Source organism: Perognathus longimembris, chromosome 1 (assembly GCF_023159225.1).
Source record: "Perognathus longimembris pacificus isolate PPM17 chromosome 1, ASM2315922v1, whole genome shotgun sequence".
Classification (NCBI taxonomy): Eukaryota; Metazoa; Chordata; class Mammalia; order Rodentia; family Heteromyidae; genus Perognathus; species Perognathus longimembris.
The window spans coordinates 105,903,521-105,917,402 of record NC_063161.1 but is presented as its reverse complement, the minus strand read 5'-3'; the positions used below and the strand labels follow the sequence as shown (position 1 = coordinate 105,917,402).

At 43.6% G+C, this 13,882-nt stretch overlaps 1 protein-coding gene across 4 annotated transcripts in view; it reads right to left on the bottom strand.

Annotated features, from left to right (window-relative positions):
• Positions 1 to 13,882, bottom strand: part of Syk (spleen associated tyrosine kinase) — a 66,315-nt gene that overhangs the window by 17,653 nt on the left and 34,780 nt on the right. For 3 of the 4 annotated variants that reach the window (XM_048340080.1, XM_048340000.1, XM_048340156.1), the window contains exons 4-6: positions 7,594 to 7,732; positions 4,081 to 4,162; positions 2,374 to 2,405 (exon numbers count right to left, since the gene is read on the bottom strand). In XM_048340080.1, coding sequence (XP_048196037.1) covers positions 2,374 to 2,405; positions 4,081 to 4,162; positions 7,594 to 7,732 — 253 coding nt within the window. Of the gene's footprint in view, positions 1 to 2,373; positions 2,406 to 4,080; positions 4,163 to 7,593; positions 7,733 to 13,882 lie in introns of those variants that run through there. The other variant, XM_048340232.1, reaches the window with a different exon arrangement.

The window sequence follows — 13,882 nt, the reverse complement described above, 5'->3', positions numbered from 1 at the left end:
TCAACTTGCTTCTGTATCTTCAACACTGAAATAAGCCTCCCCCCCTGCCCCCATCTCTACCCCAGATTTTCTATCCTGCTGCTTCAGTGAGATTTACTTATTTATTTTGATGCCAGTACTAAGGCTTGAAGTCTGGATTTCATCCTCTTGCTTGGATTTTTCACTCAAGGCTGGCTCTCTATTACTTTAACCAGGCCTCTACTTCTAGCTTTTTTATTTTATTTTTTATTTTTGCCAGTCCTGGGGCTTGGACTCAGGGCCTGAGCACTGTCCCTGGCTTCTTTTTGCTCAAGGCTAGCGCTCTGCCACTTGAGCCACAGTGCCACTTCTGGCTGTTTTCTATATATGTGGTGCTGGGGAATCGAACCTAGGGCTTCATGTATATGAGGTGAGCACTCTTGCCACTAGGCCATATTCCCAGCCCTACTTCTAGCTTTTTGGTTGTTAATTGGAGACAAGTCTCAGGATCTTTTCTGCCTGTGCTGGCTTCTAAGCATGATTCTCAAGTGTCAGCTTCTTGAGTAGCTAGGATTATAGATGTGAGCCACCAGCCCACATGAGCCACTTGCACCTTGCTCCTGTGTATAACTCTTAATGACGAAAACGCTTCTGGAAGAGTCTACCATTTGGGTAGTAGGATCGAGAAAAATATTTGGGAACTATTTCCTACTATTTTAAGCGGCCACATGGAATTCCATATGGAATTAGGAGGGCATGAACTTGGCAAAATCATCCTGAGGATACCATAGAGCTGACCGCTGGCCGACATTATTTCTTCAGTATGGATGTTGGGCGACAGTGTTGGAAATTCACTGAGATCAATGCTTGTGGCACCTGCATATTTTTCTGTGTGTATTTTATGTCAGAAAATTGTCCTAAAACACCTGACTTTTTGAAGCCATTGGGTGATGATACATGGGTGAAAGCAGGTTTTGTCTTTAAGAGTGGAGCCCTAAATTCTCATCCATCTAGAAGGAAATAGATCTGTCTCAATGGACATACAATCTGAAGACAGAGGTACCTGGATTGTTAGTGGTATGAGGATAAAAATTATGACCATGTCACAAGGGCGTGCGTGTGTGTGTGTGTATGTGCATGTGTATGAGTGCACCCGCAGTGAGAAAGAGAGAGAGAGAAAAAGAGAGAGAGAAGAGAGAGAGAGAAAGAGAGAGAAAGAGGAATGGAGGGAGGGAGGGGGGAGAGTCCCAAAGCATACTGCTGTCTTAGCAAATTCCATGTCTGTCAGCGTGCAACCATGTGCGTTCGTGTTTTCCACATAGCTCAGTTAGTCCTTTGTGGCCTCTGAGGCACACCATGTATTTGGCTTTCGGTGGATTTTGTGTTCCAAGAGTCAGCAAGCTAGGATGTGGTGAAGAGAATCCACTTCCCACATGGCTTTGAAAGGAAGGGGAAGTCTTCTTTCTGAAGTCTGCTGGCAAAGCAGTGTGAACATCAGCTCTTAACAGATTGGAAGGGCAGGGAAGGTGGGCCTCTCTCTTCAGGGCATAGTTAGTGCTTGGGAAAACCCTGCCTGCTCTCACCTCCTGTGGATGAGGAGGAAGGAGGTAGCTGTGGACAAGCTCCCCTTCTGCAGGGGTGGGATGCATCTCTTGGGATCCCACCAACCATCTCACCCCAGGCTTCCTTTCCCCAAGCTTCAGTCAAACCAATTTATCACCCAAGGTCATGGCCTCTGAAACCAAAGGAGTCTGGCATACAACCCCAGGGTGCATCCTATCCACCCACTGTGTTAGGCCAGCTAACCTGTGGTCCTGTGGATTGCACACAGGTGTGAGCATAAATGTTCAATGTTTATCTCTAAAGATATGTTCCCAGCTCCCAAGTCTGACAGGGGGCCTCTCTCTGGTTTAACATTAACTTTCATCCTCAGTTTGTATAGTTTGAGGAAAAGGAAAGAATTTTGCCTAACCTGGAAGTTAAGAAACAATGACAGCCATAGTAGTGAAAATAGGCTGATTATATCCGGTAGACACTGGAATTCCCAGCTCACAATGACTATCTTTTGAAGGGCACCAAACAATTATGGGTCAGTCTCTGTGGCTCATGCCAGTAATCCTAGTTACTCAGGAGTTAGGGGATCTGAGGATCAGGTTCAAATCCAGCAATATTCATGAGACTCTTAACTCCAATTAACCACCAAAAAACAAGAAATGGAGCTATGGTACAAGTGGTAGAGCTCCAGCCTTGAGTGAAAAAGCTATGAGATAGGCCCTGAGTTCATAGTCCCAATACCAGCACTAAAAAAACAAATACTAACAGAAACACTATCCTTCCCCACTGTTACCTACACCTGCTTTGCAGCTGTGTTCATACAGTCACCTCTCCTTGGGTGTTACTGCTAATTACACTTACCGGAAGAGGGGGACCTGCACTTTGTAGATGACCTGCAAAGGTAATATTTGTAGGTTAGAGTCTGGAAAATCACTGCTTTATTAGTGAATGACATTTACTGTCTCTTCTCTGACTATCAATGTGATTGGAATACACTCCTTTTTTGAGAAAAGAGCAAACTTTCTGCATTCCTTTCTTTGCAATCTTCTATCACTGGCTGTTCCAGTCATTTGATTACATTCAATAAGTGTGTGTGTGTGTGTGTGTATGTGTGTGTGTGTGTGTACTACTACTGGGGCTTAAACTCTGGGGCTCAGGCTCACTTGGCTTGTTTGTTTGACTTTCTTGCTTATCAAAGGTGCTCTACCACTTGAGCCATGGCTGCAGTCTAGCTTTTTGCTGGTTAATTAGAGACAAGACTCTTTGGACTTTTCTGCTCTGTCTGTCCTTAAAACACTATAACCTAGATATCAATCTCTTGAGTAGCTAGGATGATAGACCTGAGCCACTGGTATACAATCCAATTGACTGTTTTTTGGTGTGTGTGCTAGTACTAGAACTTGAACTCAGGGTCTAAACACTGACCATGAGCTCAAGGCTACTGCTATACTACTTAAGCCATAGCTCCACTTTGGGAGTTAATAGGAGATACTACATACATGTATGTATATGTATATATATATATATATATATATATTATTACCAAATTGATGTACAGAGAGGTTACAGTTTCATACATTAGGCATTGGATACATTTCTTGTACTGTTTGTTACCTCCTCCCTCATTCCCCTTTCCTCCTCCCCCTTTCCCTTTTCCCCCATGAGTTGTTCAGTTGATTTACACCAAACAATTTACACCAAACAGTTTTGCAAGTATTGCTTTTGTAGTCGTTTGTCTTTTTACCCTGTTTCTCTCGATTTTGGTATTCCCTTTCAGTTTCCTAGTTCTATTTATTTTTAATTTTATTTTTTGGCCAGTCCTGGGCATTGAACTCAGGGCCTGAGCACTGTCCCTGGCTTCTTTTTGCTCAAGGCTAGCACTCTACCACTTGAGCCACAGTGCCACTTCTGACCTTTTCTGTATATGGGGGCTGGGGAATCAAACCTAGGGCTTCATGTATACGAGGCAAGTACTCTTGCCACTAGGCCATATTCCCAGCCCTGAGTTTCCTAGTTCTAATACCAGTATACACGGTTTCCAATGTGCTCAGATAAGATCACAAGAGCCCAATAGCTATACCCTTATGAACACATAGACGATGCTAAGTGAAATGAACTCCATGTTATGGAAATGACTGTTATATGACTGTTATAATTATTTTCAACATGTGATGTGAAACCATAGCTTCTATTATTAATGATCCTCTTGTATCCCCTTCCTGTGGTTGTACCCACTATTTCGGTATCTTATTGGAGATACTACTTAGTTGGAGATTAAAAAGGAAAAAGTCACGCAGACTTTTCTTCCCTGGCTGGCTTTGAAGCACAATCCTCAGGGCTCAGCCTTCCGAGTAGCTGGAATTATAGGTGTGAGTCACAGGTGCCTCGCCTCCAATTGACTATTTTTTGATTCGTGATATTTGAACTTGGAGTGACCTGGCATTACACTTAACAACTAGGCAAAATCAAGACCTTGTCCCCACCAGAACTTGGAATAGACCAAATCTGAAGGTGGCTGGTTATGACTAATACCCCCCAGACAGATGCTCTGATGGCTTTGTAACTCACCCGTCTGTGAGCCAATCTTTTGACATGGCACTGTTAGAACTCTTATCAAACCATCTGGCTTGTAAGAATAATGCTCCACGAGCTGGAAGAGAAGACAGGAAGACAGTGTGGTGAATATCGGGACCAAGGATTGGGGAAAAGGGATGCAGCCTGCCTTCTGGCTTTCACCTAGACCAAAGACAGTGAATGAGAAACTGTACCACAGCCCAGATGTCTTCAGGAGGAGGCCAGAGATTATGTCTGGCACCACCTAGAGAGTGATGCCTAAGGCTTTGAGGAACCAGAGGTCTCCATCACCTACCTAGTCCTTGGTGACAGGGTGAAATAGATGCAGGATAGAAGTGTAGATTTTTAGTTCCCATGATTTGCATGGAAACTGAAAATTTGAGTCAGGAACTTAAATACTTTACTTGAAGCTAGTGGCTCATGCCTGTGAGCTACTTAGGAGGTTGAGATCTGAGGACTTCAGTTCAAAGCCAGCCCTGGCAGGAATGTCTGTGAGATTCTTATCTTCAATTAATCACCAAAATAGCTGTAAGTAGAGCTGTAGCTCAAGTGGTAGAGTGCCATCTTTGAGTGAAAAAGCTAAGATACAGTGCCCAGGACCCAACTTCAAGACATAGTACCAGCACATTATTATTATTTTTTAATTCTACAGCTTTCTCTTATAAGGGAATCTTCTTTGCTCGTTTCTTTCCTCCAATGACATCATTATGTTGCCCAAGTTGACCTAAAAAATCAGGGTTCTCCAGTCTCAGGCTCTCAAAAACTGGATTCTTCTAGGTACTGGTAGCTCACACCTGTAACCCTAGCTACTCAGGAGGCTGAGATCTGAGAAATGTTATTTGAAGCCAGCCTAGGAAGGAGAATCTATCATACTCTATCTCCAATTAACCAGCAAAAAGATGGAAGTGGTGCTGTGGCTCAGGTGGTAGAGTACTTGCCTTGAGAAAAATGCTAGGGACAGTGCCCAGACCCTGAGTTCAAGCTCCAGGACTGGCACACACACACACAAAATAAAAAACAAAAATCCTGGGATTAAAGCTATGTACCACTATGCCCAGTTCCTTTGTTTGTTTTGTTTTTGAGAATGCCACATATCTGGAGCTGGATGTGGTCTGTGGATATGCAAACCTTTAAGCTAAGGTAAAAAAAAGATAAACATAACATAAAAAACATAAACCTAGAATTGCTGTCAGGAACATCTGATATAGTCATGCATATAAAAAATGTTGGCTAGTGGGGAACTGGTGGCTCATGTCTGTAATCCAGGCTACTCAGAAGAAAGAGATCTGAGGATCGCATTTTGAAGCCAGCTCAAGCAGGAAAGTCTGGGAGATTCTTATCTCCAATTAACCAGCAAAAATACAAAAGTAAAGGTATGGCTCCAATTGTAGAGTCTCAGCTTTGAGTGAAAAAGCCAAATCAGAATGCAAGGCCCTGAGTTCAAGCCCCAGTACTGGCACACACAATTTTTAAAAAATTGGCTACAAAATATACAACATTTAATGAAGGCTGACTACTATGATAAACCAAAGCAACGCGTACCAAATAGTCAAGTCTTGGGAAGGAACTTTTCAATCATTAGTAGTGCTGAATGCCACTGTGAGCTAAGACACAATGCGAGACGCTTAGAAGTGAACAGACATGGAACCTTCAAGAGCTGGGCTGACATATGGGATGTATGACTATTTGTTATGAAGACACTTTTTATTTTCCCATGGTTTTTTGTTTTACTTTTTGAGATAGGATTTTTCTATGTGATCTCAAATGTCCAATCCTCCTGCCTCTGCCTCACTGGCATTAGGATTACAAGGATGTGCCATTGCAAATGATGTTGTTTTTTAAAAAATTATTATTATTATTGCAACAGTGAGGATTGGACTAAAGGTCTCACCAATATGACCTACCATTGAGTTACACTTAGCCCCTCCAGGAGCCTCTAAATGCACACCAGTTGTGATTCTTGTTTGGGATTTTTGTTTGTCTTTATGCTGGTACTGGAGTTTGAACTCAGGGCCTAGGCTTTGTCACTTAGATTTTTTTTTTCAGATTGGCACTCTATCACTTGAGCTACACCTTGACTTCCAGGTTTTGATGATTATTTGGAGATAAGAGTCTTTTGGATATGTCTTCCAAGGCTAGTTTTGAATCACGACCCTCAGATCTCAGGTTCCTGAGTAGCTAGGATTGCAAGTGTGAGCCACTAACAACCAGCTCATAAGTGATTCTTGTGAAAAGCGAAAGACTGAGATTGAATTATAATGCCAGAAGGCAGGCAACAGTTATTCACCTCTAGGGCCTTGCACCCTAAGTAAACAAAGGTTAAGTTCTCTTTCAAATCAATTCTATTGTACTACAGTAAAGCCTATGGGACAGACATATGGGAATGAGACTAGAAACCAAAAGACAATGTCACAATTATGACTGCTATGTTTGAATCACAATGCAACAAACAAGTACCTTTTCTTTTCAGTTTAGAATTAGGAACAAAATCACATCATGGAAAGTTAGTTCAAGTTCTTTAAAGGGAATGAGGGGGTGGCAATCTGTGGCCTTAGCTTTCAAAAAGACAGCGTGTTGGGTCCTTTTTTCCATGTTGACTCCCATGTGTGGCTCTAGCTGGGCCTGCTGATCTCACCCCTGAGTATGTCCCTTACTTACAGGAGTTAAAGATGGCAATCTGGTGGCTCACACCTGTAATCCTAGCTACTCAGGAAGTTGAGACCTAGAGAATCATATTCATTAGCTCAGGTAGACAAGTCTGTAAGACTCCATCTCCAGTTAACCAGCTGGACTGGAAGGCATAGCTCAAATGGTAGAGCACCAGCCAGAGCAAGAAAGTCAAGGGAAAGAGAGAGAGAGAGAGAGAGAGAGAGAGAGAGAGAGAGAGAGAGAGAGAGAGAGAGAGAGAGAGAGAGAGAGAGAGACCCCATGTAAAAACTGAACAAATAGACACACACACACACACACACACACACACGTAGCTCTGCTAAAATGGTGCCCAAAGAGCCATTGCCATCATTTTCTGAACGATCAGCTAACATAGAATCAAAAGCAATGTGTGCTCCCCAGAGATGGATGGATAAGCAGCGATGAACACTATGTAAGTGCTCCTAAATGCCAGAATAACTCTAGACCAGTAATTTGTTTCCAAGGTTACTAACAGCTGGCCCAAGAAGAAACCCTTTTAAGATGAGTGCTATAACATCCTTGGGCTGGCAGCAGCCAGAAGCCTGGGAAAGGCAAACTCAGTCCCTAAGTCACTGCATCCTCCATGGAGAGAGGCTCTGTGGCTGTGAGAAAGGCAAAGAACCTTTGGTAGCCACTGCAGCATCTCCATCCCTGAGCTCCTTTTCCTGGTCATCCATCTATGCTTTCATGCTGTGTGCATTTATTTGAATGGTTCTGGGTTCTAGCTGGCCCATCATCTTTGGCATCTAAGACTCTAGTGGACAAGCAGCACAGTGGGCCCTGTGCCCTGCCTAGGAGGATGGAGAGGACAGCACCTACCTGCCAGAGTGTGTCGAACTTCTTCCCCTCGGGGATGGAGAGCTTCCCAGTCTTGTCCTTGTCGATGCGGTAGTGTAGCACCTTCCCTTCATGCAGCAGGCACAGAGCATAGGAGCCATTGTTGTCTCTGGCCCTGATCCTGAAAGAGAGGACAGGCTACCTCAGCCTTATTCCAACCAGTTCAGGGGTGGGAACCTGGGACAGAGGCCCTAGCCATGGCAGCCAGCAGGCATTCCTCAGAAATGGAGGCCAGTTCTGGAAGTCCCAGGAAGGCTAAACTTATAGCAGACAAGGACAGGCCATTTACAGTGTACCTGAAACAAGGAGATGCTGACAGGTTGGGGATGGACCATTGTGAAGGTCCAGTAAGGTCTCAGAGCCCCAGAGGACAATCATAAGAATCTAAAAGCCAAGTACTGGTGGCTCATGCCTGTAATCCTAGCTACTCAGTAGACTGAGATCTAAGGATCCTGGATTGAAGCCAATATGGGCAGGGAAGACTGTGAGACTCTTATCTCCAATTAGCTACCAAAATGCCAGAATGGAGCTGTGATTCAAATGGTAGAACACTAGCCTTGCACACAATAGCTCAGGGACAGTGTGCCAGGCCTTGAGTTCAAGTCCCAGTACCAGCACCAGCTCAGGGCAATTGGCCCAGGCCCTGGGGAATCGAAGGATCCATTGGATTCTCTTCTTGACTGGAGTCTGGGTTTGGGTCAGATCTATAGATGCTACAGTCCTACTGCTTTACTTAAGAGTGTGGTTAGGGTTGTCTGAGAGGTGTTTCACCAGGAACCTTCTAGAACATGGATGGAGAGGTGTTAAAGACCCTGTTCCCAAAGCCTTTCTTCATCTCTTTACTCTCTCCTCATCCCAGAGCAGGCTGGGGTTTCAAATGTTCAGCGATGATGGTGACAGATTCCCTACATGCTAGACAAGAAAATGGCCACCATTGTGGGGAGAAGTAGCAGAGGCCAAACCAGGGCTAGGTGTGCACACAAAGATCCCATTTTCACTACCATCCTGGGGCATTCTCAGTTCTCCACATATTCTGGTGGACTGAGCCTCAGGAGTAACACTATGCCAACGAGCACCCCTATTGCAAGACATGCACAAGGCACTCTCGACTATAAAGGAGCCAAGTGGGAGGCAGGAAGGACCATGGGGAACATGTTCAGATGAATCTCCCAATAGATTGCTCCAGTCTCCACCAACCTCTGCAACCCAAGCCCTTCAGATCAGGAGATCTGAGAAAGGGTAAGCCTCAGAAATCCCAGCTCCTGAATTTTGCTAAAATAAGGAGGGTGAGATCCCCAACTTAAGCAGCCCATCCCAATGCATGGTTCTTGAGAAGAGCTCACTGAGCCCTGGATGCCAGGGCCCAGGTGTCTGCATATCAGAGAAATCTGTTTCAAGTTGCAAGAGGTTATGACCAGGACCACACTGACAGCTAAAGCTTTGGAATCAAACATGGCCATGCTTCCTTTTTCTCTGCTTTGTAAGATTCATCTCAAGAAGCTGAAGAAGTTCTTTTCAAGCAGTGCTTGGTTGGGCACTGTGGCCAGGTTTTGTATGTACCTCACTGCTCAGGGTAGCTAGTGGAGTAGGACATTCACATAGAACCTTCCTGGCCCAGGTGGATATTCTGTAACTTCCCCACTGTGGAAACAGCTCCTTTCTTCCCAAGTGAGTCACCAGCATCCTGAGGTGTAAACTCCTTTTCACGGCCACATGGCTGATTAAACCATACTTGGTCAATGCTAACCCCCCCTAATAAAAAACACAGCCATAAATCATATTTTTATAATAGAGGTGGAGAACTGAGTCTGCTTTATAATGTGAGATGATTTATGTCTACTTTGCTTATAAACATTAGTGGTTCACAGACATGTGAGTTAGGACATGTGAAAAACTATATAAACACCAAAGCATCAAGAAGATACACAAATGTCTATAAACTTTGGGAGAAAGTTGACTAAACTGTCAATATTCTTGATTTAGAGTCCTTTGTCTTGGGTTCATAGAGATGAAACAGAGCTTGGAACTCTTGGTTGCTAAATACATATCTGTCTCTCCTATGTCTTGTTTTAAACCTTGATAGGATTTTTAAAAAATTTATTGTCAAAGTGATGTCCAGAGGGGTTACAGATTCATAAGTAAGGCAGTGGGTACAGTTCTTATTACACTTGTTACCTCCCACCTCCCCTCCTCCCCAACTCCATCCCCCCCGCAATGAGTTGTGCAGTTGGTTTATAGCATATTGTCTTATAAGTACTGTTGTTGCATTGGTTTGTTTGCCTTTTACCCTTCATCTCTCCATTTTCTTGAGTTATAATAACCATGAAGACAGGTGTGGTCCTGAGTGCCTGTAGTCCCGAGTGCCTGTAGTCCCAACTACTGGGGAAGCTGAGCCAGGAGGTTTGCTTGAGCCTAAGAGTTCAAAGCCAGGCTGGATCACATAGGAGACCTTGCCTCTAAAAATGAACAAACAAGTAAATAAAACTGATAGGAAGGATCTCAGATCATCCTGGAGTCTCCCAAACCTTTATGTCTGGACTGGCTTTAAACTACCTCCAAATCTCAGCCTCTTGAGTAGCTAGGAGTCTAGGCATATTCCACCAATGCCCAGCTGTGTTTTAATTTTTGATGGTTATTTGATAACTATTCATCCAGCTGTACTCATGTAGCTCTGCACAATGATGTGCTTTATAGCTAATGATTTAAAAAATAGAGAGAAGCGACACAAGGTAGAAATGGAAAGGTCTTGTTTGTGGGCAGCCATTTCTGCGAAGGCCCATACTTCCTTTAAGTCCCTCAGGAGAACACGTCCTGCAGGCAACTTCTGATGTCCCTCCCCTGTGCATGCAGTACTCCCAGTGACAGGAAACTGGTAGCTGCCCAAGGCAACTGTCAGGAAGCAAGGGCAGAAACAGGAAATGGCATGGGCTTAACACCTGTAGGTGACAAAGCCCAGAAGACCCAGCCACACTAGCAGCCAGCCCCTGGGAGATATCTGTCAGCCACAGGCAGGTCTTGGGCTAGAGTGTTTAAAATTTGACAGAGGAAAGACTTGGTGCTTCTGTTCAGTTCAACTGGCATCAGGTTGTTCACTGAAACTCTAAATTTGTTTTTAATTGTTTTCTTCCCAATCATTCCCTTGGAAAAAGTGAACTAACATCTATAGTTTGTACTTTGTTTCTGCCAAAAGGCTGTCCCCTTTCTACTTTGTTTCGCTCCCTCCTTCCTTCTTTTCTTCCTTTCTTTCTCTCTCTTTCTTTTTTCTCTTTCTTTCTTTCTTTCTTTCTTTCTTTCTTTCTTTCTTTCTCTTCTTTCTTTCTTTCTTTCTTTCTTTCTTTCTTTCTTTCTTTCTTTCTTTCTTTCTTTCTTTCTTTCTTTCTTTCTTTCTTTCTTTCTTTTTTCTCTCTCTCTCCCTCCCACCCTCCCTACCTCCCTTCCTTTCCTCCATCCTTCCCCACTTCCTTCCCTCCATCCTATCCTCTTTTTCTCTCTCTCTTTGTTCTGGTGAGGCTTGAACTCAGGGTCTTGTGCTCTCATTTGGCATTTACTTTCAATGCACGTGTTCTGCCACTTGATCCACGCCTCTATTTCTGGCTTTTGGCTGGTGAATTGGAGCTAAGAATCTCATAAAGTTTTCTTCCTGGGCTGTCTTTGAACCATGATCCTCAGATATCAGCCTCCTGAGTATCTAGCATTACAGAAGTGAGCTTCCAGCTCCTGACTCTTTTTTCTACTCTCTTCTGCACTCTTGAGGAGTGCAGGAAGTGAAGAAATGTGTATGGAAGTGGTGGTGGTGGTGATGACAGCCACTGGGGGAAAGTTAGAACCCAGGAGATGGTAGGATCTTTCCTCAAGAAAGCCTCTCCAACCTCTCCTGGAATATTGCCTACCTCTGCTATAGACAAAACTGAGCAGCCAGCCCATGCTGGCTATCTACATATTCTCATTCTCTCAGGCCATTTTTCCATGGTGGAGTAGAAGGATCATCACTAACTGGAGCACCAGAGCCAGGGGGAGCAGAAGGGATGATGTTTCTGTGGCTGGGTGGATTATTCAGAAAGACCAAGAGGGTTGCTGCTGGACAGAGTGGGCTACCCACAGTGGCTTCTCCAGAACAAAGGCTGGGAGAGAGAAAGGAGGGGACATAAGCATGGGTAATAGCCTAACAGTGTGCCTATTGCTAGAAAGCCAGCATCCCTCTACTGAGGAGGAATGCTATGGATCCCACAAAGACAAGAGAAGGTGCTTTTGCCTTGTACAGTTAGGCAGACCACCTGATTGCCCAAAGTGTAATCAGTCCAGGAAGCAGTGCCCATGTGTGCACATGTCATGCTGCTCTACCATTTCAAACATCCAGAATACATTTTCAGATATGCTATGTCTTTCTGGTTCTGCCCTCCTCCCCACAACCCAAGAAGGTAGAGGTAGTTTACATCACAGGGCCTCCCTTCTGGCTTCTTAGGATCAGTTCCACTGAACTAGTAGTGACATCAACCCATGGCTACCTACCTTTGAACCTGTACCTCCAGACAGGTTGTCATGCTTTTGGATGACTTAGGGCTACAAAACAACACACATCAAACAAAATGGCCTGCTTTGATCAACCATGACAGTTTGTGAGAGAACTTCTTGACCTTGGTTTTTATTGTAGCATAGGAAGCTCATGACAGCCAAACACAGGTCCATTCATCAATGAATGAAGAGAAGGGTATTTGTTTTAAACTCACAAGGAACTTTCAAAATATATGTATAGAATAAAAAATGAGTTGAAACTTGAGATGAGAAAAGGAAAGGGCAAGTGAAAGCAAAATGTAGGCTTGAATTCTATTAATACATCAGGAAAGTGTCATTTACAGGGAAGTGGATAGGCCACCTGGAAAAAAATTACATTAAGTTAAGTAAGTGAGACAGAGAGACAAAGGAAACATGTTTTCTCCCATATGTTTACATATATATATATATAAATTTGTGTATATATATACATACATATATATCCACATATACCCACAAAGGAAACAGGTTTTACTAAAGTATGGTATACTCAAGGAAAGATTCCAATGATGTAACTCCTTTGAACAACTAACTTACAGTTTAGCAAAATGAATGCCAGGAAGCTGACATTCATGACTTTAAGAAGAGGGGGAAGGTAAATGGAGAGAGGAATGGTGGGCTAAAACTGTCATAATAGTCAATGTGTTTATGTGAGGGGATGGGTAGGGTTGGTAGAGATGAGAGAGAACAATGTAAAGGGGTGATATCAATCAGGGTGCATTGTACTCATAGATTGATATGTTGAATTGCAATCCTTTTGTACAACTACTTGAAGATAATAAATAAATATCCAAATAAATAAAACCTGAAAATAGATGCATTATATTTACAAACTGATAAGTTGAATTTAAATTCTTTTGTACAATGCCTTGAAAGATAATAAAAGCTGAGTGCTGGTGGCTCATGCCTAATCCTAGCTACCCAGGAGGCTGAGATCCCAGGATCCCAGTTTGAAGTCAGCACAGGCAGAAAAGTCTGTGAGACTCTTTTCTCAAAAACCAAAAATGGAGCCGTGGATCAAGTGATAGAGCTCCAGCCTTGAGCAAAAGCTAAGGGGCAATGCTCAGATCCTGAATACAATGAGAAAGAGAGAGAGACAGAGAGACAGAGGCAGAGAGAGAGAGAGAGACAGAGACAGAGAGAGACAGAGAGACAGAGAGAGACCTTCTATAGAGTCCCAAACCTAACAAGCAAGGTATCAATGAGTAATGAATCATGTCTGTGCATGTACATATGAATATGTGTGTATGGGTGTAAAGGATAGGGAGAAAACAGGAGGAGTGTAAGAAAATGGTGAGGAAGGGAAGGGGAGGAAGGGGAAGGAAGAGGAAGGGAGAAAATAATGAGGATGACTTACTCTACTTGGTAAACGGCAACTAGAAAAGGGATGACTCAGAAGTTAAAGGTTTATTTCAGCTTGAAAGGGACAATGCAAAGATCAGTGAGTATGTGAATTCCCCGTGCAGAACTTATAAGAACATGCATGTAGGCTACTGGTGGACCCATGGAGGCTGCAGGTGAGTGACCACCTGGGTCACAGAAATCAGTCCGTACTCTTGGTGCTACTTGAGCAGCATTCTGTGATATCTTTCATGAGCAGGGAACAGGAGCTTCCTGGTTGTGATTTAACCTAACACACTGCAAAGCTGATGTAAGAAAGAAGCACTTAGGAATATCTCACCTGATCACATGCAACAGAAGCCAGAGCAAAGGGCTGAGG